At 44.8% G+C, this 27490-nt stretch overlaps 1 protein-coding gene across 1 annotated transcript in view; it reads left to right on the top strand.

The window, feature by feature from the left end:
- The first annotated feature begins 262 nt into the window (after positions 1-262).
- Positions 263-27490, top strand: part of LOC147447258 (protein CHLORORESPIRATORY REDUCTION 6, chloroplastic-like) — a 54373-nt gene continuing 27145 nt past the window's right edge. Inside the window, exon 1 of the mRNA XM_086523105.1 lies at positions 263-591. Coding sequence (XP_086379231.1) covers positions 318-591 — 274 coding nt within the window. The 5' untranslated portion in view covers positions 263-317. The remainder of the gene's footprint in view (positions 592-27490) is intronic.

Raw genomic sequence — 27490 nt, forward strand, 5'->3', positions numbered from 1 at the left:
AATAAAAACTTATAAAAACGACCCAAAGCTACAACATGTGCAAACGGGTGAGACGATTAGCCCATGCGTCTCAATTTGTCAGCAAGGTCTCGAGTTCAAATTTGGTTGACAGACGGGCCATTTTTTCACGTTGGTCGAGCCTCATTTTGCCTCGATTCTTTAGCATCCAAGTTTAATCCGCCTTGGTCTTCCGTCAATCCCTTAGCTCCCCTCTATAATGCTATGTGTCACTTTTTAGTGTCAGGGTTGGTAGGCTAGTGATACATCGGCCACTCGTTTAAAAAACGTGTGGCTATCGATAGGCGCTTTTTGAGACGATGCCGGAGGTGTGCTCAACACTACAGAATTTGTGCGCAGACGCTAGCCTTAACGCTCGTCATCCTTCTTTTACTCGCATCAAGTCCAGCTATGAAAGGCTTCGGCTTCGTCTCTACTGCTTGCGCTCAACAACATTGTCTCTTCCCTCGGAGACAACGACTGCGCTAAGCTTCAGCAGCTTGGACCCTCCTCTGCACGGCCGGAGCTCTTCAAAAATAGGGAAAGATTCGAAGGACCTGCAGCCCTGTCGAGCCATTGTTGATGAGGAAGACGGTAAGTAGTTTTAACTCTTTATGATGTGTGTGAGAGGTCTTGTCAGAAAGGACCCTTCTAATAAAATCCTTAGTGTAGGTCAAAACATTCTCGACTAGAGCTTTGAAATTACATGAAGCCCAGAAAAGACTCTATTTTACAAACTGCTTTCCCGTTTTCAATGCTGTAGCATGTTTGTGTTTTTTTTAGATTAGAAAGATGGGCATCTTAACGTACTCCTCTTCTATTGACAAGTACCCTATTTTACTCCCCTCCCTATAGAAGGGCAATGTCCAATCAAGCCCTTCTAATGATAGACTCCTGAAAAATTTGATTGTCATATGATGGAAAAAATGTCTGAAGAAGGATGGACATCAAATCCTTTCGTAGTGATGGCCTTCCAAAATGGAGGGCCATCCAAATTGGAAGATAGTCTATTCACAAGCAAAGCAGCCCCACCGGCAGCCTCTAGCTAGTAGGTGGGTCGGCTCACTTTTCAAATTCCAAGTAAGGAAAAAAAGAAACTTGTGACTGAAAGTGGAAAGGTCTAGTTGACTTGGACTAGTAGGTCATTGCCTTCTAAAATCTAGAGGGTGGTTCAAAGGCCCTTTACATTGGAGGTGCTTCTAACACTTTAATGTGGTGTATGGGAACGCAATTTCTTATTCGGAGGGCCCTTTAAAATTCAAATGTACCACTATCTGGTGTATGTGGCCGTTCTTTTAGTAGGCTACATCTCATGGTTCTATGCCATCAACTTTGGCCTTGTATATGCGTTTTAGCCTATTTTATCCATTATTTATGGCGCTTACCTTATTAGTCGATTTTAGTCTTTTTTATGATGACACCATTTTTATTATGAGGACTTACTTACTCCTAGCCCCAAAGGTGGGCTCCCCAATTTTGCATTGTTGTAGTCTTTATCTTTGCCCCAACTCATGTATAAGTGATCCAGGGCTCATTTTTGTATTAGGCTCAGAAAAACGACAAAAAGAGGGTTCAGGGGATTTGGATAAGTGTTAGGTGCAGCGGAATGAATGTTGTATTTTCTCAAGATTAGTGATCTTTATTGCTCAAGGTTCCTTTTAGTTCTTAGGGAAAGAGAGCTTTCCGTCTTATGGAGAGTGCTATGATCACGAACAAAGTGAGTGGATGTTGTGCGTGCAAGTGAACGAGACTGAGAGAAGGAGAGAGAAGAGATACGACACCGAGAGGTTGTAAAACCCTCCTCCGAAGGCCCCACTCTCGTCGGCGAGAGTGGTCTATTCTTTGATTGCACAAAGGTGTACAATGCGTATGCAATGGACAGATGCAAGTGGGACTATGCCGATCACGATGACGGTGATGATGATGACGACTCGATGGCTGAAATCTGTAGGCCTCTAATCGCTGAATTCGGGGACTGTTTCGGTGGCTGAAAATGACTGTTTTGGCTGCGTTTTCTTGGGCTAAACTTGGGGGATCATCTGCAACTGAATGGGGGCTGATCTGCTACTATTCCTCTGATGAGAAGTTGTGTTCATCTATGGCTGAAATCTGCGTTTTCTTCTATACTGAAACTGTGGATCTGTTGGCGTTTTTGATGGGCTGAAAAACGCTAGGAAGAACTGAGGTCTGTTGGCGTTTTTGCATGAAAAAACGCTGGCTGAAAGTGGATTGTCTTAGCAATCAAAACGCTGGCCTGAATGCCCTGTGCGAAGTCGCTAGGCAATGGCTGATCTTGGACAAAACGCCAAGAGGAAGTGGGAGGTATGGTGATGGGGGGTCATGAGGGGGGGTACTGCTGAGAAGTTGCTTGTTGAGCGGGAAGCTCCTGCTGCCTCTTCTGCCAGAAAGTGTGAACTTTGGTTTGCTTATAGATTAACTTAGCAAAATTGCCCTACCTACTTTTGTAGGAAAGTCACTTAAAAATAATAAGTGAAAATCCCAATAAATAGGAAAATAGGCTAAATGCACTGGAAATTCCGCTAAATGATGCTAATGGATTCTGATGGGAATTCCGATGATCATGCTGTGTGCAACCGGAGGATATGCATCTATGCTAAGTGACTGGGCATGCACGGTCTATGAATAGACTCACAAAAGTGCCAGATCATTGCTAATATAGACTCGACTGGACTGACTGAACCCTGCTGTGGTGTAGATTGTCCACGGACACATAGGGTTGGGATGTGTCTCGTGACATCCCCTCCTTTTCAAAGTGAGGTACTGGTACCGAATTGTATGGCGTCGAGGGAGATCGCCAACAGCATCCGGAATCCTGGAAAGGACTCTTCGCCGGCCCACTCTGCTGGGTGGGTCGAGCGGTACTTGAACTTCATGAATGTCTGCAATGCTTGCTTCTTTGGGCCGCGCCGAAAGCGACTCAAAGTCTTCTTTGGCTCTTTTGATGCTTCAACTTCGTCTAGAGTCCCGCGTCTTTCGTCTTCAAGAATCTCCATGGCTGAAAATTCCTGAAACCATCTCCAACACAAAACCATGAACATACCCATTCCATGTAAAGTGAAGGAAAAAAAACTTGTCTTCTCTAAAGAGTGTGTATGCAATGTAGATGAACATAGAGACGGAGTGACAACCCGTTCATCAAACACATGCAAACAATGCGATTGAAGTTTTTCTGTTTGATCGAAATCAATCAACTGTGGCAAATCACAATGGAAATGCCCATGTGTGGTGCTCATACTATCATGTGCTCTTTCGGAAACTGTGTCATGCCAAAGAAGAGACATGGAATGTGACTTCCTGATATACAAACTTTTCAGCTTTTCATGAACAATCCGCATACATTCGTGCTCATCCATGAGAGAAACGTGCTCAACATACACTATGTTATGCCTAGGAAAAGGGATCACATAACGATGCTGACTAAAATACAGGAAACCTTCATGAATGAAACACTCGAACAATACGTGCGTATCAATCATGCGAACACATAAGACTTCTTGTGATGGTTCTTTGAACCAAGGCTTGAGAGCCAAGATCAGTTCTTCCGGATCTATCGAATCTTCGTGTGGGGGATCTGTGGACCTTGACTCGAAAGCCAAGATCAATTCTTGGTGATTGATCGAATCTACAACGAGGTTAGCTTCGCTAGAAAAAGCATCAACTAACACATCATCCTTGTGAACAGTCACATCATCTTCATGCAGCTCATCATGCTTGTGAGAAATCACATCTTGATCATGCAAATCATCAAGCTTGTCATTGTCATCCAAATCATTATGCAAATCATTGGCATCCAAATCATCATGCTTATCATGGTCATTCAAATTATCATGCAAATCATTGTCAATCAAATCATCATCATGCTTCACACAATCATGCAAATCCAGTGTGTCATGCTGTGGAGAAAGAGAGACCGAGAGAATCTCCTTATCCCGAATCCTTCAATCTTGTCCTACATATTAGCAATGAGAGATGGAGAAGGAGAAGTATCCACTCCATGAAAGACAGTAGGAGAATCACTCTCGGCATTGAGAGTTATAGTGTTAGCCGCAAATTTTATGACAGTATCAGTCTCACAAAACCACTTAATGCCTAAAATCATATCACATCCTGAGACAGGAGAAACGACAAATCTTCTAGTGAAGGCAGTCTGTTGGATTTCAAACAACACATCACGGCATTTCTCGGTGATGAGAGCATCCATACCAGGACAAAAGCCAGAGACCTCGATAGGAGATCTCGGACTAACTTCGAGGCGGGCTTTCTCAACAAGAGAGGAACTGATCACATCATGCATACTACCTGGGTCAAACAATATGACAAAACGGTGCCCCGACGTACGACCATAACATTTAATGAGAGAATCATCAATGGGAGGGTCCTGAGAAACTTTGGGCACAATCGTGTTATCATTCATTGCATTGACAGATGTAGTGGGTGCTGTGGGTTCTTTAGATTCATTCGATTCAAGCTTAGGACATGTTCTTTTTATGTGACCCTTAATGTGACAATGAAAACAACGACCTTCCTTAGAATAAGTGCTTTGTTCTTCCTAAGTGATATATCCTCCTACAATTCCTTGTGCTACCTTTTCATCTGGAGTAAGCTCAGGTTTAGCAGTTGTGTTAGCCTTACCCTTAGATTCATTGGAAGAATTCTTTGATGAGATATTGTTGGTAGATTGGTTAGAAGAGTGATCATTCTTACCATTCTTACCGTTCTTACCGTTGTGAGGAGTCTGCGAGGTACTTGTGGAAGTCTTGTTCTCCTTAGGCTTTCCCTTGTTGTGCTTCATCTCCTGTGCGAGAGCAATCGCTACCGCCTTGTTGAGATCGATTGGATCGAGTACCTCGACATCGTGCTTGATATACTCGTCCAATCCAAAGAGAAAAGCCTCTTTGCGCTCTTTATCCGACATGCGTAATTGGGTACCTAGCTGTAAAACACGATTAGAAAAAGACATGACAGGCATACCATTTTGCTTGAGAGCGCACCAATTGTCCTTCATGTTGAGCGCGCGACGGTGTATGCAAGTGAAAGAGCACGCGAGGAAGTGCAGTGTGTGTGCAGAGAGGGGTGGCGAAAGCCAGCAGGAGAGGAAGCGCTAGCAGAACGATGAGGGAGAGAGAGAGAGCTCACGTTTTTGGGGAAAACTCAATAAGTGAGTTTTGGGTTTTCCCACTTTTATTATAAGTGACCTTTAAAAAATGTGTATATGAACCTGGACAAAGTATAAAAATGTACAAAAAGGGGTTATTTAGGCCTTTAACCCAACAATCTCCCACTTAAAGGCATAAATGACGCCTTTAAGTTAACCAATTCCCACCAGCTGTATGCAATGCTCATGTTGAGCCTTAGCAAGACTCTAGGTGAGAACATCTGCAGGGTTATCTTGTGAGTGAATCTTAGTCAAGGTGACTAGACCATCCTCCAATACCTGTCGTATGAAGTGGTATCGCACATCAATGTGCTTTGTCCGTGCATGAAACATGGCATTCTTGTCCAAATAGACAGCACTCTGGCTATCACATCCCAAGACAGGAGTACTATCAGGCATACCGAGCTCTTTGACAAGTCTGCCCAACCATATGGCCTCTTTAGAAGCCTCAGTGGCTGAAATATATTCAGCCTCAGTAGTCAATGCCACAATTTTTTGCAGTCGTGAACACCAAGAGATAGCACCACCAGCAATAGCAAACACATAGCCACCAGTGGACTTCCTGGTATCCAAGTCACCTGCCATATCTGCATCACAATAGCCCTGCAACTTCAGGTCACTTTTGCCATAGCATATACACCTAGATTGTGTACCTGACAAGTATCTCATAATGCATTTCATAGCTTCCCAATGTGCTTTGCCGGGATTGGACATGTATCTACTAACAACTCCCACTGCATGGGCAATGTCAGGACGAGTGGCAACCATAGCATACATAAGAGAACCACAAGCTGATACATAAGGGATTCCCTTCATAGCATTCATTGCCACGTCATCCTTTGGGCAATCAGCTTTGCTAAGTTTTGTGTGTGGAGGTAAAGGTACTCCAAGTGACTTAGCTTCAGCCATGTTAAACCTGTCAAGTACTTTAGCAATGTACTTTTCTTGAGATAAGAAGAGCAATTTCAGCTTTCTATCTCTCTTGATTCTCATGCCCAAGATGTGCTCAGCATCACCTAAATCCTTCATTGCAAAAGCTGAATTCAGCTGACGTTTAAGAGCATTAATGGTAGACTTATGCTTCCCAGCAATCAACATATCATCTACATATAGCACAAGGATTATAGGACTTTCATCATTATCCTTCTTTGTATACAAACAATGGTCTGAATGGCTGCGTTTAAAGCCTTGAGACAACATAAAAGTATCAAACTTTTTGTACCACCGACGTGATGACTCCCTCAAAGCATACAGTGCCCTTCTTAGTTTGCAATGTGCATACAAGTTCCTTTCTATCAGGAACTACAAAACCCTGAGGTTGCTTCATGTAGATATCTTCATCAATGTCACCATGAAGAAAAGCTGTTTTTACATCCATTTGATTCAATTCTAAGTCAAGCACTGCAGCGAGAGCAAAAAGGACACGCAATGTCGTAAGCTTTACAACAGGAGAAAAGATCTCTTGAAAGTCAATCCCCTCTTTCTGTGCATACCCTTTGGCAACTAACCTTGCTTTATACTTGGGCTTTCCATCAACACATTTGACCTTGTAAACCCATTTGTTAGGAAGAGCCTTTCTTCCTTTAGGCAATGGCACAAGATCCCAAGTATTGTTTGCATGCAAAGATTTGATTTCCTCTTGCATCGCAAGCTCCCACTTACTGCTTAACTCACATGATTTTGCCTCTTTATATGTAAGAGGCTCACCCTCATCTGTCAACATAACATGATGCAAAGAGGGGTCAAAGCGCTGTATCAACCTTCTGACACGAGTAGACCTGCGTACCCAATGATCTACATTCTCAGGCACAGGTTCTACATCAGGAGACAACTCATTTTCAGCATGCTCATGCTGCTGAAAATCATTTTTAGCCATGACAGGTGGCTGGCCATCCTCATTTGGAGCATCTAAATCATGTCCTACCTCTTCTGGCTCAAGGTTAACCGTCTGATTATCAATTACAGCTTGCGGTAATGCATCCTGAGGCTCTTTTTCAACATCAATAGGTGGCAAGAGAGGCTGAAATTTGACCGATTTCTTGTCAATTTCATAAGATGTAGCATTTTTCAGCAATTTAGCCTCATTGAACACTACATCTCGGCTGCGTATAACCCTCTTAAACTGAGGCAACCATATCCTGTAGCCCATTTCACCCTCTTCCCCATAATCTAGGAAGAGTCCTTGGATGGACTTGGCATCTAGCTTTGTCCTCAAGTCATTACGAACATGGACAAAAGCCTCGCAGCCAAACACTCTCAAATGATCATAAGAGGCAGGTTTGCCAGACCAAACCTCCTCTGGAATGTCATTTTTTAGCGTACTGTTAGGAGAGCGATTGCATACATGAACTGCAGTTTTCAAAGCCTCTCCCCAAAACCCATGAGGGAGATTAGCCGTGGACAACATGCAACGCACTCTCTCACATAAAGTACGGTTATACCTCTCAGCCACACCATTAGAAGATGGATTATAAGGGGCTGTCAACTCCCTTTAAATCCCATATTCTTCGCAATAACGCTGAAATTCAGTAGACGTGTACTCCCCCCCATTTTCAGATCTCAGACATTTAAGCTTACTACCCTTTTGCGTGGTCACAAAAGCATGAAACCTCTTAAATGCATTAAATGTTTCACTCTTATTCTTTAACAAATATGCCAAGCCTTTCCTAGTGCAATCATCAATGAATGTAACAAAGTATGATGCACCACCAAAAGACTTAACGGGCATTGAATATACATCGGAGTGAATTAAATCAAGAGCATTAGCTTTGCGCGAGACACTAGAATAATAAGAAGACTTCTTTTGTTTACCATACAAACAGTCATTACAAAAATCTAACTTGGTGCCCTTTATATAAACCCTCTTCAAAGAGGAGAGCACATCAAGTCCCTTCTGGCTCATATGGCCAAGTCTTTTGTGCCACAACTCCAAATGAGAAGCAACTTTGGCCATTGTAAGAAACTTGCCAGGCAAAGCTTTGCCATGTAAATAGTACAATGTACCACTCTTGCATCCCTTGACAATGAGCATTTATCCCTTAAGCAACTTCCATGAACCCCCAACAAAAATGGTTGTATAACCCTGTGCATCCATCTGGCCAACAGACAATAGACTCTTCTTGATGCGTGGTACATACCTTACATCTTTAAGCATAAACTCTTGGCCATTGTTTAATGCCAAGCGCACAGCGCCCATTCCTTCAATGTCACAAGCATGGTTATCCCCAAGGTAAACCTTGCTATACTTGCCTGCATGATAAGAAGCAAAACACTCCACAGATGGAGTCACATGAAATGAGGCACCCGAGTCTACTATCCAAGACTGTGTAAGGCCATCATTTGCACTTAGCAATGCATCAATGACATCTCTACGTGAGATAAGCATGTCTTCTGCATTTGCTACAACAAAATCTGAGGGGCATGAAGCTGCAACCAAGATCTCCTCACTGTCGGATAACTCTGTGATAACCACACTAGAGGATACATTGACAGTCTCCGAATCCTTGGAGGAGGTACCTATTGATTTTTCCCCTTTCTTATCCTCTGTCTTCTTCTTCTCCTGTGATTCCTTCTTTCTTTCCTGCTAATACTTGCAATCTGGCTTCTTATGGCCTTTTCTACCACACTGGTAACAAGTCACATCCTTATCCCTAGACTTGCTTTTGCTCCTGTTTTGAGTCTTGGTACCTGTATTTTGCTTCTGATTTCTGCCTCTCGCATTGTAAGCAGAATTGCCATCTTCCCCACCACTAGACTTGCGTCTAATTTCCTCATTTAAGATGGAGCCTCGCACTCCATCATATGTGAGGTTGGGGCTATTACTCAAAGAAACCACAAGCGTTTCCCAAGAGTCTGACAAAGTCATCAACAAAAATATGGCTTTCAACTTGTCATCAAAAGGTTGAAGCCCAGTATCCTATAGCTGACTCATAACACTGGTGAAAGCACTTAAGTGCTCAGAAGCCGACTTGGCTTCGTCAAGCATCATGTTCACCAGTTTGCGCATCAAATACACCTGATTTACAGGGGTGGCATTCTCATAAGTGGCCTTCAACTTATGCCAAATTGCATGTGCAATGTCCGAGTCCTTTATGTCCACCAGAATGTCATCGGTCACAACCATTTTGATATAGGCCTTCTCCCTCTTGTTGAGCTTGGCCCAATCCTCATCCGGCATATCCTCAGGCTTTACAGCCAAAAGGGCGTCCTCGCAATCTTTGAGAACAAAATCCCCTGCATCCTGTCCTGCCATAGGTCGAAACCTGTACCGTCAAATCACTTTTCCATCAAGCTCTTGGCATCAGACGACGAGGAAGTAGAGGCCATTTGCACGGATAAAAATGCAACAGAAAGTGTCTACACAAAATCTGAAAATTTTCAGTGATCACAATGTACCGCACGTTGCATACAATGTGCTGAAAATTTCAGCAATTAATAAGTATCCCCAATGCGTACTTGCATAAACGAACAAAAGGCGTACATAAACCTCAATTTGTGTACATAAAAACAGTCCAATTCTTATTTTTCTGCAAATTTACTGTTTTGGCGCATCAATTTGCATCAAATGGACCTGTTTTGAGTGGGAAAAGCAAGGGGCTTTCATGGAAATCGATTTAGAACACTTGCGTTTTGCTGTTTTGACCTGTAATTTTCTGGTTTTTACCTGTTTTGACCTAATTTCAGCTTGTTTTAGGCTGTTTTGGAAACCCTGATCACCCTAGGTGACACCGGAAGCAAGGGGCTTCGCGATGAAAGCGGAAATTTGACGCGAGAGAAGCCTTTTGCCTGCTGTCCAGCCTCTTGCGCAAAGCTTCTGAAACCCTAATCTGGCTCTAATACCAGTTGTTGAGCGCGCGACGGTGTGTGCAAGTGAAAGAGCACGCGAGGAAGTGCAGTGTGTGCAGAGAGGGGTGGTGAAAGCCAACAGGAGAGAAAGCGCTAGCAGAACGATGAGGGAGAGAGAGAGAGCTCACGTTTTTGGGGAAAACTCAATAAGTGAGTTTTGGGTTTTCCCACTTTTATTATAAGCGACCTTTAAAAATGTGTATATTGAACCTGGACAAAGTATAAAGATGTACAAAAAGGGGTTGAAGGCCTAAATCTTCAATCGTGCAAGGTACTGAGGTGGCATAAATCGCGCCTTGAGCTTGTCTTGGAAATCAGCCTAACTAAAAGAGGGGCGTGAAATCGTCGGCTGTCTTTAGGTGCGCGGCTAGCTGTGCCTCTTGCCATGCGTGGTACCAATTAATGGAATCACCGGCAAGGTACATAGCTACCGTCTAAACTTTGCTATTGCTTGTCTTCTTAATTGTCGCAAAATAAGCATTAAATTGATGCAACCAAGAATGAATAACAGTAGCATCCATCTTACCATCATACTTACTGAAAGTCACTTTTTCGGTGACTGGGTTGTTGGAATCCGCATCGTGGCTTGCACCACGAGAGGAACTCCCATGATCTTTGGGTGGTTCGGTCTTCGAGGTGAGAACTTGGGCAAGCAATACTTGAGTGCGTAGCTCTCGTCGAGCTTCGCGCTCGGCCTCCAATGCTGCGTTTCTTGTTGCCGCTTCTTCCTTCCTGAGTTCTTTTCTTTCTTTTCTTGCATCGCGCTCGCGTTCTAATGCAAGGCGCTTGTCTTCCTGTCTATCCATCATGGCCATCATTTGCTTCATCATTGCCTCCATAGGGTTTGGCGTAGATGGCGAAGGGGGAGGGCTGGAAAAATCTCCTGGTGGGGAAAATCCTTCGTTGCCTCTCTCATGCTCATTACCTGAATGCGAAGTATCGATGCCGCTTCGGGTGACGACCATGCACTATGATCTTGGGGTCTTAAGCTCGCGAGGAACTTGGGTTCTTGAGGGTCTTGAGGTTCTTGAGGTCCTTGATTCGTGAGAATCTAGGGTTCTTGAGGTTCTTGAAGTTTTCTTTCGCTTGCAAATCGCGTTGGAGAAGGATCTTCTCTTCACCCGAGTTCTACCCTTTGCTGCGGGCTCACCCCTTGGCGGCCTTGCGCTCACACCAAGGTTGCTTTTTCCCACCTCACGTCGATTGGCCGGCCGCTAAGTGCACGGTCCGCTCTCAATGAGTGAAAAGAGACACAAGGGGAGGCTGGACAAGCCCTTCTTTCTTGGGATTCCTGTCGCTCTTCAACAAAACACGATTAGGAATCGCCACGCCCAAGTAAACTTGGGTTCGTGAGATCACAAGAAGCAAAAAAAAATTCTTGTGGTTCTTCCCTTGAGTAATGCAAAACACTTCCAAAGCTCTGATACCAATGTTAGGTGCAGCGGAATGAATGTTGTATTTTCTCAAGATTAGTGATCTTTATTGCTCAAGGTTCCTTTTAGTTCTTAGGGAAAGAGAGAGCTTTCCGTCTTATGGAGAGTGGTATGATCACGAACAATGTGAGTGGATGTTGTGCGTGCAAGTGAATGAGACTGAGAGAAGGAGAGAGAAGAGATACGACACCGAGAGGTTGTAAAACCCTTCTCCGAAGGCCCACGAGAGTGGTCTATTCTTTGATTGCACAAAGGTGTACAATGCGTATGCAATGGACAGATGCAAGTGGGACTATGCCGACGACGATGACGGTGATGATGACGACGACTCGATGGCTAAAATCTGTAGGCTTGTAATCGCTGAATTCGGGGACTCTTTCGGTGGCTGAAAATGACTGTTTTGGCTGTGTTTTCTTGGGCTAAACTTGGGGGATTGTCACAAATGGGAGCGCATAACAATATAAAATATACTCGGATAAATAGAATTTATCACTTAATACTGAAGCCAAAGGATATAGAGAGAAATAAATAGAGAGAGAGAGAGAGAGAGAGAGAGAGAGAGAGAGAGAGAGAGAGAGAGAGAGAGAGAGAGAGAGAGAGAGAGAAGATCGACACAGTACTTGGACCAGAAGATGGGCTGGTCCCCCCCCTTAAAGAGTATTCTTTATTAGGGAGAATCTTTTTACAAGCACAAGAACCGGAGAAAACCCCTCCGTTCTAAATCTCTGACTCAATGGTAGTTCCTTCCCGTAAGGGAAATCCGAGAGACAAGCTCTCAATCCTTTTTCCGTCTGTACTCGGAGTTGAGACTCTGCAGACAATTTCCGAATTCCGTTTCCGGAATTCCCAAGCGTAGACCGAAGCCTTCTCGCTTCCCCTTCGCGATGAAGTACCTGCAAACACACATGCAAACATGCGACAACAATTCGTATGGCGAATCCACAATAGATACCTGTCGCTCTTGCGTGGGAAAAGCGACTTCCGTGCTTCGTAGTCTCGCGCGATCTCTCGCGTCTTCTGGTGGCAGAGTCTTCTCTTGCTGGCGCTGGCAACCTCTTTTCAGTGAGGGCATGTGGTGCTTTTATAGCTCCTTGACCACGGCATGAATAGCTGCTTGCGTAGAGATCGCGGCCGTTTTTTTTTTTCCCCTTTTCTACCCGAAATAGGGAGAGAGAATTCGCTGGCTGATCTGTTGCCTTATTTATCAGATGGTTGCCCACTTATTAAATGGGCGGCCGGCGTATTTTAAAAATAATCTAAATCTGCCCAAAAACTCAATAAAACCTTATAAGTTAAAAACAATGCTTTCACAGCACTTCCTAGGGGTCCCTGGATGCAACCACATGCACGAATGCAATGCAAACATAGATTCCTCGCGGGAAAGCGTTTGCTCTTCCCGGAAAACTCGTTCAAATTTTCCGCTTTTTAAGAAAAGCTTCTCAGAACCCATCTTTATTCTTGTGCTTGCGTCTTTACGCGTATTCCTCTTTTCCAGTTCGGATTTCCTCTCGACTATGGATATCCCCTTTCCGATGCACCCGTCACCCACCTTGTGACGCATCAGGAATACCCATCACCTAGTCCTTTCCTACCGAACTTACGGTACAATCCCCTTCACGATGCTCTATGTCACCCATCCTATGACGCATCAGAGATGTCCGTTCCCGGATGGTCGGATACTTCTTACTGATGCTCCCTGTCACCCATCCGATGTGACGCATCAGAAGTATCCGTTCCTGGTGGCCTTACAGGTATTCCCTTTCACAGTGCTCCTGTCATTACTTTGAATGACGCACTAGGGATACTCTGTACTCGGATGTCTCCAGTGAGAAAAACCCTCTCACTTAAAATTCCAATAATTCATTTAGAATTATTTTTCTTGGTGTTCCAAGCGAGAACCCTCTCACTTATAAATCCAATAATTCATTTAGAATTATTTTCTTGTCAGATAAAGCCAATTTAGCAACAGGGATCATCTACAATTGAATGGGGGCTGATCTGCTACTATTCCTCTGATGAGAAGATACATTCATCTATGGCTGAAATCTGCGTTTTCTTCTATGCTGAAACTGTGGATCTGCTGGCGTTTTTGATGGGCTGAAAAACGCTAGGAAGAACTGAGGTCTGCTGGCGTTTTTGCATAAAAAAACGCTGGCTGAAAGTGGATTGTCTTGGCAATAAAAACGCTGGCCTGAATGCCCTGTAAGAAGTCGCTAGGCAATGGCTGATCTGGCGATGGCTGATCCTGGACAAAACGCCAAGAGGAAGTGGGAGGTATGGCGATGGGGGGTCATGAGGGGGGGGGGGTACTGTTGAGAAGTTTCTTGTTGAGCAAGAAGCTCCTGCTGCCTCAAGTGTGAACTTTGGTTTGCTTATATATTAACTTAGCAAAATTGCCCTACCTACTTTTGTAGGAAAGTCACTTAAAAATAATAAGTGAAAATCCCAATAAATAGGAAAATGGGCTAAATGCACTGGAAAATTCCCCTAACTGATGCTAATGGATTTTGATGGGAATTCCGATGATCATGCTGTGTGCAACCGGAGGATATGCATCTATGCTAAGTGACTGGGCATGCACGGTCTACGAATAGACTCACAAAAGTGCCAGATCACTGCTAATCTAGACTCGATTGGACTGATTGAACCTTGCTGTGGTGTAGCTTGTCCACGGACACATAGGGTTGGGATGTGTCACGTGACAATAAGCCACTTGATACAAAAGAATAGCCAAGGAAAATAGTAGTAGAGGAAGAACCAGCCCCAAAGAGTCTGTATTGAAAAAAAAGTTAAAACCCCATTAAGCCTGGGGGAGAATTGAGGGTTGACATTAAAGGGGAATCGATGGTTGTTTGCCATCAGGAATGCACTTCATCGATCGAGTGCCGGGTCAAAAATTTTGCATAGTGGGGATCTTTCGAAAACTAAAGCATCTGCTTTCCACAGGCATCAACTTGATGTTGACGTTGCATCTCCATTTATTCGTACTCCGTAGGCCGAGGTGGCCCGTATTCTACATATGCTGTTCCATTCGAATTTCGCATGCTTTCACCCGATCTGGAATTGTCGGGTGGGTTCAGCTGATTCTTGTGGGAGTCATCACTTGAATCCATGTGTGCCGTAGAAAAAGGGATTGGATTTTCGGGTGGAAGGAAATTCGATTGAGCTCTGATACCACTATAGCAGTCTTGGGCACCCCACGTCTGGAGTTTGGCACGACACACGAGAGAATCACTTACAAATACTTCACATTTTAATCACAGTTCAATTGAGTCGACATGGCCCGGCGTAGTTCCATGCCCAGAGAGATTGGCCCTAAAGATTGGGGTCCCTTTCAGTATTTATTTGTATGTTAATGCTTGAGCAAAGTTACAAAGCCTGCGGGTCCTCTCTACTTTGTAGCTCGTCAATCAAACTGAGTCAGAGAGGCCCAAGGTTCATATTTAAAAGCCTTGAGGGCTCTCAAAAGCAGTTACATGAAAAGCTTCAAAATAAAAAACAGTGGACCGAAAAGGCTGCCAGCGTTGTTTGCAGAAATTCTGTACAGTCCTGTCGTAAAACATGGAGTTCCGTACGGCCTACCAAGTCATCACGTAGAACACGGAGCGTCCGTACAATTGCCTTGTCATCAGAGAGAGTCTCTCTCTCTTTGATTTCGTCTAGTGTCCCTAGGGCCCCATCGGATGGGACCCACCAACTTATAACTTTAGGGTTTCGTCAATTGGACATGTGTCAAGTGCAGCGGAAGTGTTAAGGATTTAGCTTGGATCTAGTGCTCTGCACAAATACAAGGGACACTTTACTTCACTTGAAAGACCGAACTAAAGAGAGAGACACAAGAGAGAGAGAAAAGAGACGACACCGAATGTCAGGTCCCAAACCCTCAAGGGCCCCCTTGCTCTGTTGCAAGAGCAAGTATGTTTTTATATTCTTGCACAATGCTGATACAATGTCTAAATGTTGAGATGCTGATGCTAGTGGTTACTAATGCTACTGATGTTGGGTACTAGTACTGATGCTATTGATATTGGGTACTGCTGGGTACTACGGGATACTGAGGTACTCCGGTATTGAGATGTTCTATGTCGACGACGACGACAAGGTATTGATGGGTCTATGTCGATGACGATGATGTCGACAACGAGGTACTACTGGGTGCTATGCCGACGACGATGATGTCGACGACGAGGTATTGCTGGGTTCTATGTCGAGGACGATGATGTTGACGACGAGGTACTGATGGGTCTATGTCGACGACGAGGTTCTTGTTGGATGTGTGTCGACGACGACAAGGTTCTTGATGGATTTATGTCGAAGATGGTGAAGTTGACGATGAGGTTTTGCGGGTTTGATGATCTTCGACGACGACGACGACGGGTCTATGGTTGAATGTCGGATCTGCTAGCACTGTCAATGGCTTGGGTCTGCAACCACGACGAGGCTAGGGGCTGAAATATGCAAGTGCTTCAAATCTGAAAACGCTGGTTTCACTTGGCTGAAAACTCTGCTGAGTAGAGGGCTAAAAATGCTGGCTGGCTGGTCTGCAAATGCTGGCGCTGCAGGTCTTTCGCTACTGCTGTCTCTTCTACTATCTAGAGCTGCCCATGGGCTGCACTTATAGGAGAATTATGCTGGGTCGAGCAAGCAAAAGGGTAGCCCCACAACCAGGTGAATTATAAGCTGAAAATGACTTATTAAAACATGCCAAGTTAGAGGTGGTTCACACGCGGCAAAACACCTACATGCTGAAATGATTGAACTGTGCAAGAGAGGGTATGCAACTATGACTAGCCTGGACATGCACGTCTTGCTAGAGGCTCACAAAGGTGCCATGAGGACAATACATGATGGAGGAAGAGCAACACTTCCAAACACCAATGATAGGGCTCTCTTTGCAATAAGAGGAAGAGGAAGAGTCACCACACAAATAGGAAGAGAACGACATCAGCCCAACAACAACCAAGAGTAATAATCCTCTGGAGGTAACTCATTTGCATATGGTAGAGGAAGCCATTCATTTAGAGGTAGAGCAAGAGGAAGAGGTAGAGGTAACTACCTGTAAGGTGCAACAGAAGTGAACGTTGAACTTTGCTCAAGATGAGTGCTCCGAACCGTGCTCACTGCTCAAGGGTTCCTTTTACTTACGGAAGAGAGAGCCTTTCGTTCCTTTAGTGAGAGAGTGCAATGACCACAAACAAAGTGAATGACACTGTGAATGAAGGTGCTGAGAGAGAGAGAGAGAGAGAGAGAGAGAGAGAGAGAGAGAGAGAGAAGAATACGACACCAGACAGTTCTCAAACCCTTCTCCAGGCCCCCCCTCTCTATGGCGAGAGAGGTCTATGCTATTGATTGCACAAATCTGGTACAATGGTCTAGATGCAATGGACTTGCCGACGATGTCGATGACAATGATGACGACGACAAGGATGGGCTGAAATTTGCAAATACTGACTTTTTGTTGTATACTGACTCTGTGTCGGCGAGGACGGCAATGGCAACGATGCGACGACGATGCGTTGAAAATGCAGATGCTGAAATCTGCGGCGGACAGCGGGCTGAAACTGAAAACGCTGGCTGATCTGACGGTACGATGAGGATTTGCTGCGGGTAGGTGAGATTTGCGAGGCTAAGGGCTGATCTGCTGTGTCTAAGTGTTGAAAACTGAAAACGCTGATGCTAGGGGCTAATCTGACGCCGGAAACTGCAAAACGCTAGGTAGAGTCTGCAACTGAAAACGCCATAAGAACTGTAGCAAAAACGTTGGTCTTGATCGCTATCTGCGAACGCCAGGACTGATCTGGTATTGCTGAAAACGCTAGGCTGAAAGTGTGGCAGAAAATGCTAGGCTGATCTGTAGCCAAAAACGCTATCTGCTCTGCTGTTGGCTGGAACTGCTAGGCCACCTGCTGGTCTTGCTGAGAAGGTGCACTGCAAGTTGTTGGAACTCTACTGCCTCTTCTGTCAGAAAGTGCTAGCGCTAGGTTTATTTATACCAACTTAGCAAATTCGCCCTACCGAGTTTCCCAACAAAGTCACTTATTAATAATAAGTGAAAACTGGATAAAATAGGGAAAATGGGTTCTGTGCACTGTAAAATGCTCATGATGGGTACTATGTAAGGTGTAGTTGAAGTGAATGTTGAACTTTGCTCAAGATGAGTGCTCCGAACTGTGCTCAAGGGTTCCTTTTACTTACTGAAGGGAGAGCCTTCCGTTCCTTTAGTGAGAGTGCAAATGATTACAAACAAAGTGGGTAAACTCTGTGCATGAAGGTACTGAGACTGAGAGATAGAGAGAGAAGAATACGACACCAGAATGTTGTCAAACCCTCCTCCGAAGGCCCCACACTCCATGGCGACAGCGGTATACTATTGATTGCACAAATCTCTACAATGCAATGGATTTGCCGACGATGTCGACGACGATGAGGACGACGACGAGATGGGCTAAAATCTGCAAATCTTGTATCTGCTGAATTCTGACTCTATGTCGGTAAAGATGGCGATGACGATGATGCGACGACGACGCGCTGAAAATGCAGATGCTGAAATCTGCAAATAGCGGGCGGAATCTGCAAACGTTGGCGGATCTGATCGTGCGGCGAGGATCTGTTGCGGGAAGGTGAGATCTACGAGGTTTGGGTACGGAATCTATATGCTGAAAACTGAAAACACTGACGCAGAAAAGGGGCTTGTTGCCGGGAATCTGCAAAACTCTAGGCTGACTTGCTGGTGCAAAAACGCTAGGCTGAATTGTTGTCGTGTTGCAAAAACGCTAAGGGTTCTGCTGTGGTCTACTATCGCCAAGATGATCTGCAACTGCAAAACGCTGGGGCTGATCTGCACCTGAAGAAAACGCTGGTTCTTGGTGGCTGAAAACGCTAGGTTGCGTGCCAGGGAGTCTTGCTGAGAAGGTGCTTTGTTGGACACTTGGTCCCTACTGCCTCTTCTGCCAGAAGGTGCTAGCGCTAGCTTTTCTTATATACTGACTTACTAGAATTGCCCTACCCAGTTTCCCGAAAGTCACTTATTAATAATAAGTGAAAAATAGATGCTCCTGATGGAATCTGATGGTATTGCTGATGATCATGCTGATGATCATGCTCTGTGGAACCAGAGGATATGCATCTATTCTAAGTGCCTGGACATGCACGACTACAAATAGACTCACAAAAGTGCCAGAACAGATCCTAAGCTAATTGAACTGAACCCTAGACATGAAGTAGCTTGTCCACGTACACATAGAGTTAGATGTGCATGTGACATTCCCTCCTTTTCAAAGCGAGGTATCGGTACCGAACTGTATGGCGTCGATGGAGATTGCCAACAGCGTCTGGAATGCTGGAAAGGACTCTTTGTCGGCCCACTCTGATGCGTGGGTCATGCGATACTTGAACTTCATAAAGGTTTGCAAGGCTTGCTTCTTTTGGCCGTGCCGAAAGCGACACAAAGTCATCTGTGGCTCCTTCAATGCTTCAACTTCGTCTATAGTTATGCGTCTACCTTTTTCAAGAATCTCCGAGGATGAAAATTCCTGAAACCACTTCCAACACAAAAACATGAACATACCCATTCCATGTAAAGTGATTGGAAAAATTTTAGTCTTCTTTAAAGATTGTGCATGCAATGTAGATGACCGTATAGACTGAGTGCCAAACCGTTCACCAAACACACACAAACAATGGAATCGAAACTTGTCTTTCTGATCTAAATCTATTAACTGTGGCAAATCACAATGGAAATGCCAATGCTTGATGCTCAATTCTTCTTGTGCTCTTTCGGATATTGTGTCATGCCAAGGAAGAGACATGGAATGTGAATTCCTTGGGTGCAAACATTTCATCTTTTCATGAGTGTAATCCGCATACATCCGTGCTCATTCATGAGTGAATCGTGTTCAGCGTACAATATGGCATGCCTATGAAAAGGGATCACATAAGGACGGTGACTAATATATAGGAAACCATCACGAATGAAACACTCGAACAATGCGTGCTGACTAATCATATGCACACATAATACTTCCTGTGGGGGTTCCTTAGATCTTGACTCGAGAGCCAAGATCGGTTCTTCGTGATTGATCGAATCTGTAATGAGGTTAGCTTGACTAGAAAAAGCATCAACTAAACCATGATTGTTGTGAACAATCACATTATTATCCTGCAAATCATCATGCTTGTGAATAATCACTTCTTGATCATACAAAGCATGTGTGTCGTGTTTTGGAGAAGAAAAGACTGAGAGAGTCTCCTTCTCCTGATTCTTTTCAATTTGCGCCTGCACATTAGAAAATAGTAGGACCAACTCTTGCATGTGTCGGTCTCTCTGCGCTTCACGCTCTTAACTCCAAGGCCGCTGTCTATCTTCGGCCACCAAGCGCGCTTGCTCACGCTCGCGCTCCAAGGCTATACCCTTCTGTCTTCGGCTGTTGCTCGTGCTCATGCTCTAAGGCTGCCATTCTTTCTTCGTGTTCACGATCCAATTTTGCCTTTCTTTCTGTGTGCTCACGATCCAATTTTGTCGTTCTTTCTTCGCACCACGCTTCTTGTTGTCTCATCATGTCCATCATTGTCGCCTCCATAGGATTTGGTGCAATCCTTGGCGTAGATGGGGAGGGAGCGAGGGTCAGAAAAACCTCCTGGTGGGGAAAGTTCTTCTTCGCCACCTCCATGCTCATCACCTCCATGCGAAGTATCCGTTCCGCTTTGGGTGATGAACATACACTGAAGTCTTGGGTTCTTAAGTTCACGAGGAACTTGGGTTCTTGGGTTCTTGGGTTCTTGATGGCCTTGAATTCTCGAGGTCTTGAGTTCTTGAGGTTCTTGAGGTTCTTCTTTAGCTTGCAATGTGTGTTAGAGAAGGATCTTTTCTTACCCGAGCTCTTCTCTTTCCCGCAGGTGCACCCCTTGGCGGCCTTGCGCGCACACCAAGGTTGCTTTTTCCCACCTCACCTCGATTGGTCGGCCGCTAAGTGCACGGTTTGCTTTCAATGAGTGAAAAGAGAAACAAGGGGAGGTTGGACAAGCCCTTCTTTCTTGGGTTTCCTGTCACTCTTCAAAAACACGATTAGGAATCGACACGCCCAAGTGGACTTGGGTTACGTGCTACCGCAACAAGCAAAAAAATTCTTGTGGTTCTTTTGTTGAGTGACACAAAATAGTACCAAAGCTCTGATACCAATGTAAGGTGCAGCAGAAGTCAATGTTGAACTTTGCTCAAGATGAGTGCTCTTAATTGTAGGGAGAGCCTTCTGTTCCTTTAGTGAGAGAGTGCAAATGATCACAAACAAAGTGGGTAAACACTGTGCATGAAGGTATTGAGACAGAGAGATAGAGAGAAGAATAGGACACCAAAATGTTTTTAAACCCTCCTCCGAAGGCCCCACTCTCTATGGCGAGAGCGGTCTACTATTGATTGCACAAATCTCTACAATGCAATGGAGTTGTCGACGATGTCGACGACGACGAGGCGGGCTGAAATCTGCAAATCTTGTATCTGCTGAATTCTGACTCTATGTCGGTGATGACAACGATGACGACGATGCGACGATGACGCGCTGAAAACGCAGATGCTGAAATCTGCGAATAGCGGGCTGAATCTGCAAACGTTGGCTGATGTGACCGTGCGGCGAGGATCTGCTGAGGGAAGGTGAGATCTGCGAGGTTTGGGGGCTGTGGTACGGAGTCTATATGCTGAAAACTGAAAACGCTGATGTAGAAAAGGGGCTTGTTGCCTGGAATCTGCAAAAAGCTAGGCTGACTTGCTGGTGCAAAAACACTAGGCTGAATTGATGTCCTGTTGTAAAAACGCTAAGGGATCTGCTGTGGTCTGCTTTCGCCAACTGCAAAACGTTGGGGCTGATCTGCACCTGAAGAAAACGTTGGTTCTTGGTGGCTGAAAACGCTAGGTTGCGTGTCGGGGAGTCTTGCTGAGAAGGTGCTCTGTTAGACACTTGGTCCTTGCTGCCTCTTCTGCTAGAAAGTGCTAGCGCTCGCTTTTCTTACATACTGACTTACTAGATGTCACGTGACACATCCAACCCTATGTGTCCGTGGACAAGCTACAGTATGATCAGGGTTCAGTTCAGTCAGTCTAGAATAGGAAGTGATCTAGCACTTTTGTGAGTCTGTTCGCAGACCGTGCATGTCGAGACACTTAGATTAGATGCATATTCTCTGGTTGCACACAACATGATCATCATATTTCCATCAGAACCCATCACGCGCATTTTTACAATGCATAGACCTATTTTCCCTATTTTTGACATTTTTCACTTATTTATTAAGTGACTTTTGTTGGAGAGTAGGTAGGGCAATTTTGCTAAGTTTGTATAAGTAGAAACCTAGTGCTAGCACTTTCTGGCAGAAGAGGCAGCAGGAGCACACGCTCAACAGGCAACTTCTCAGCAGAACCCAAGAGGCCTAGCGTTTTTGCTCCACAGTATAAACCTAGCGTTTTTGGACCAGATCAGCCAGCGTTTTTGGATCAAGACAAGCAGCCGGGTGTTTTTGCATAGCAGATCAGCCCCGGCAGCAACAAGACAACAGAACCCCTAGCGTTTTTGCAACAGAAGACAATTCAGCCCCTAGCGTTTTTAGATCAGGCAGCAACCTCAGCGTTTTGCAGATTCATCGCGACAAGACCCAAGAAGCATCAACGTTTTCAGTTTTCAGCAGTCAGACTCCGTAGTAGAACCCCCAAACCTCGCAGATCTCACCTTCCCGCAGCAGATCCTTGCCGCACGGTCAGATCCCGCGAAGTTTGCAGTTTCAGCCCGGAAAACGCAGATTTCAGCATCTGCGTTTTCAGCGCGTTGTCGTCGCCTCGTCGCCATCGACATAGAGTCAGAATTCAGCAGATAAAGATTTGCAGATTTCAGCCCTTAGCATTTTCAGATTTCAGCCCGTCTCGTCGTTGTCCTCATTGTCGTCGACATCGTCAGCAAGTCCAAGCATTGTAGAGATTTGTGCAATCATAAGTAGACCGCTCTCGCCATAGAGAGTGGGGCCTTCGGAGGAGGGTTTGACAACATTCTGGTGTGGTATTCTCTTCTCTCTCTCTCTCTCTCTCTCTCTCTCTCTCTCTCTCTCAGTCTCAGCACCTTCACTCACAGCGTCCATTCACTTTTTTTGTGTCCATTGCACTCTCTCATTAAAGAACGGAAGGCTCTCCCTTCCGTAAGTAAAAGGAATCCTTGAGCTCAATTCGAAGCACTCATCTTGAGCAAAGTTCAACATTCACTTCGGTTGCACCTTACTTTGGTATCAGAGCTTTGGCAGTGTTCTGTATCACTCAAGGAAAGAACCACAAGAACCACATAATTTTTTTTTGCTTGTCGTGGTCGCTCGAACCCAAGTTCGCTTGGGCGTGTCGATTCCTAATCGTGTTTATGAAGAGTGACAGGAAACCCAAGAAAGAAGGGCTTGTCCAGCCTCCCCTTGTACCTCTTTTCACTCATTGAGAGCGGACCGTGCACTTAGCGGCCGGCCAATCGACGTGAGGTGGGAAAAAGCAACCTTGGTGTGAGCGCCAGGCCGCCAAGGGGTGAAGAAAAGATCCTTCTCTAACACAGATTGCAAGCGAAAGAAGAACCTCAAGAACCTCAAGACCCTCAAGAAGCTCAAGAACTCAAGACCCCTAAGAACCTAAGAACCCAAGAACCCAAGACCCACAAGAACCCAAGTTCCTCTTGAACTTAAGAACCCAAGACTTCAGTGGATGGTCATCACTCGAATCGCAATGGATACTTCGCTTGGAGGTGGTGAGCATGGGAGTGGCGAAGAAGAGTTTTCCTCACCAGGAGGTTTTTCTGACCCTTCCCAATCTACGCCAACGATTGCACTAACTCCTATGGAGGAGTTGGAGCGAATGTTTATGGACGAAGTTAGAACGAGAAGCAAGAAATGCAGAAAGAAAATCAGAAATAGAGCGTGAACACGAAGAGAGAATGGCAGCCATACAGCATGAGCACAATGAAAAGAAAGCCGACTTGTTACGATTCTTTTCTCAAGTGCAGGCACAGATGCAAGAGATTTGGGAAAAGGAGACTCTCTTAGTCTCTTCTTCTCCAAAGCATGACACACAGGATTTGCATGAAGAATTGCATGACTATGACAAGCATGATGGTTTGCATGATCAAGATGTGATTACTCACAAGCATGATGATTTGCAGAAAAAAGATGTGATTACTCACAAGCATGATGATTTGCACGAAAAAGATGTGATTGTTCACAAGGATGATGGTTTAGTTGATGCTTTTTCTAGCAAAGCTAACCTCGTTGCAGATTCGATCAATCACAAAGAACCGATCTTGGCTTTCGAGTCGAGGTCCACAGAACCCCCACAGGAAGATTCAATCAATCATGAAGAACCGATCTTGGCTTTCGAGCCTAGGTTCAAAGAACCCCCACAGGAAGTACTATGTGTTCGCATGATTAGTCAGCACACATTGTACGAGTGTTTCATTCGTGATCGTTTCTTGTATTTTAGTCAGCGTCTTTATGTGATCCCTTTTTCTAGGCATGACAAATTGTACGTTGAGCACGTTTTACTCATGGATGAGCACAGATGTACGCGGATTTCTCATGAAAAGATGAAATGTTTGCATTCAAGGAAGTCACATTCCATGTCTCTTTCTTGGCACGACTCAATCGTAGAAAGAGCACAAGCAAGATTGAGCATCAAGCATCGGCATTTCCATTGTGATTTGCCACAATTGATTGATTTAGATTAGAAAGACAAGTTTCGAATCGATTGTTTGCATGTGTTTGATGAACGGTTTGGCACTCTGTCTTTATGTTCATCTCCATTGCATGCACAGTTTGTTCGAAGGACTAGAATTTTTCCAGTCACTTTACATAGAATGGGTATGTTTAAGTTTTTGTGTTGGAAGTGGTTTCAGGAATTTTAAGCCTCGGAGATTCTTGAAGAAGGTAGACGCATCCTCTAGACGAAGTGGAAGCATTGAAGATGACTTTGTCTCGCTTTCGGCGCGGCTCAAAGAAAAAGGCATTGCAGACCTTTATGAAGTTCAAGTATCGTACGATCCGCACATCAAAGTGGTCTGGCGAAGAGTCCTTTCGAGGATTCTGTATGTTATTGGCGATTTCCCTCTACGCCATACAATTCGGTACTAGTACCTCACTTTGAAAAGGAGGGGATGTCATGTGACACATCCAGTACTATGTGTCTGTGGACAAGCTACAGCATGACTAGGGTTCAGTTCAGTCAAGTTAGTCTAGAATAGGAAGTGATCTTGCACTTTTGTGAGTCTGTTCACGAACTGTGCATGTCCAGACACTTAGATTACTTGCATATCCTCTGGTTGCACACAGCATGATCATCAGATTTCCATCAGAACCCATTAGGACCATTTTTACAATGCATAGACCTATTTTCCCTATTTTTGACATTTTTCACTTATTTATTAAGTGACTTTTGTTGGAAAGTAGGCAGGGCAATTTTGCTAAGTTTGTATAAGTAGAAACCTTAGCGCTAGCACGTTCTGGCAGAAGAGGCAGTAGGAGCACACGCTCAACAGGCAACTTCTCAGGAGAACCCAAGAAGCCTAGCGTTTTTGCTCCACAGTATAAACCTAGCGTTTTTGGACCAGATCAGCCAGCGTTTTTGGATGAAGACAAGGAGCCTGGTGTTTTTGCACAGCAGATCAGCCCCGGCAGCAGCAAGACAACAGAACCCCCAACGTTTTGCCAACAGAAGACAATTCAGCCCCTAGCGTTTTTGGATCAGGTAGCAACTTCAGCGTTTTGTAGATTCATCGCGACAAGACCCAAGAAGCATCAGCGTTTTCAGTTTTCAGCAGTCAGACACCACAGTAGAACCCCCCAACCTCACAGATCTCACCTTCCCGCAGCAGATTCTCGCCGCACGGTCAGATCCCGCGAAGTTTGCAGTTTCAGCCCAGAAAACCCAGATTTCAGCATCTGCGTTTTCAGCGCGTTGTCGTTGCCTCGTCGCCATCGACATCGCCATCGACATAGAGTCGGAATTCAGCAGATAAAGATTTGCAGATTTCAGCCCTTAGCATTTTCTGATTTCAGCCCGTCTCGTCGTCCTCATCGTCGTCGGCATCGTCGGCAAGTCCAAGCATTGTAGAGATTTGTGCAATCATAAGTAGACCGCTCTCGCCATAGAGAGTGGGGCCTTCAGAGGAGGGTTTGATAACATTCTGGTGTCGTATTCTCTTCTCTCTCTATCTCTCAATCTCAGCACCTTCACTCACAGTGTCCATTCACTTTGTTTGTGTCCATTGCACTCTCTCATTAAAGAACGGAAGGCTCTCCCTTCCGTAAGTAAAAGGAATCCTTGAGCACAGTTCGGAGCACTCATCTTGAGCAAAGTTCAACATTCACTTCCGTTGCATCTTACACTAGAATTGCCCTACCCAGTTTCCCAACAAAGTCACTTATTAATAATAAGTGAAAATGGCTAAAATAGGGAAAATAGGTTTTCTGCACTGTAAAATGCTCCTGATGGAATGTGATGGTACTACTGATGATCATGTTGTTTGCAACCAGAGGATATGTATCTACTCTTAAGTGCCTGGACATGCACGGTCTGTGAACAAACTTACAAAAGTGCCAGAACACTTCCTAAGCTAGTTGAACTGAACCCTAGACATGAAGTAGCTTGTCCATGTACACATAGGGTTAGATGTGCACGTGACATACTGACTGTCATTGTGATGATCATGCTGTGTGCAACCAGAGGATATGCAACCACTCTTAAGTGCCTGGACATGCACGGCCTGCGCACCGGCTCACAAAGGTGCCAGAACACTTCCTAAGCTGACCTAAACCCTAGACGTGAAGTAGCTTGTCCACATGCACATAGGGTTAGATGTGCACTTGACATCCCCTCATTTTCAAAGTGAGGTACTGGTACCTAACTGTATGGCGTTGAGGGAGTGCGCCAATGGTATCTGGAATGCTGCGAAGAACTCTTCGCCGGCCCACTCTGATGCATGGGTCATGCGATACTTGAACTTCGTGAAGTTCTGCAATGCTTGCTTCTATGGGCCGCGCCGAAAGCGACACTAAGTGATCTGTTGTGGCTTGAATGCTCCAACTTCGGCTATGGTCGTGGATCTACCTTCTTCAAGAATCTCTGAGGACGAAAATTCCTGAAACCATTTCCAACATAAAATCATGAACATGCCCATTCCATGTAGAGTGATTGGAAAAATACTTTTCTTCCTAAATGACTGTGAATGCAATGCAGATGAACAAAGTGGCAGAGTACCAAGCCGTTCACTAAACACACGCAAAAAGTGGGATCGAAACTTGACTTTTCGACCTACACCTATCAACTATGTCAAATCATAACGGGAATGCCGATGCTTGATTGACAATCTTTCTTGTGCTCTTTCTAAGATTGTCATGCCAAGGAAGAGACGAGGAATGTGAATTCCTTGAATGCAAAATTTTGTTCTTTTCAAGAGAGATCCGCAAACATCCGTGCTCATCCGTGAGTGAGTCATGTGCATCGTACAATACGACAGGCCTATGAAAAGGGAACACGTAAAGACAGTAACGAAAATACAAGAAATCGTCACGAATGAAACACTCGAACAATGCGTGCTGAGTAATCATGCGAACACACAATACTTTCTGAGTGGGTTCTTTGGACCTCGACTCGAGAGCCAAGATCGGTTCTGCGTGATTGATCGTATTTGCAATGAGGTTAGCTTCACTAGTAAAAGCATCATCTAAACCATCATGCTTGTAAACAATCACATCTCTATCATGCAAAACATGTGTGTCGTGCTTCGGAAAAGGGTTTCATGTGTCTTTTCTTGTTCGTTGTCATGCAACAAATCATGCTTCGCTAGAATGAGACTACGTGTTTTATCCTCGTCCAAAACATGAGAGTGAGAGATTAGTGACATAGATGGAATCTTAGTGTCACATTGAAGAACCACGAGAGGTGCTCCTTCAAGTGCGAGACTGAGAGTGTTTTCTTTCCAACAAACTTGTGGATTATGACCTTTAAACTGTTCAATGCAAAAATCACATCATATCT

The sequence above is a fragment of the Adiantum capillus-veneris genome, chromosome 11 (assembly GCF_014529385.1).
Source record: "Adiantum capillus-veneris isolate H3 chromosome 11, ASM1452938v2, whole genome shotgun sequence".
Lineage (NCBI taxonomy): Eukaryota > Viridiplantae > Streptophyta > Polypodiopsida > Polypodiales > Pteridaceae > Adiantum > Adiantum capillus-veneris.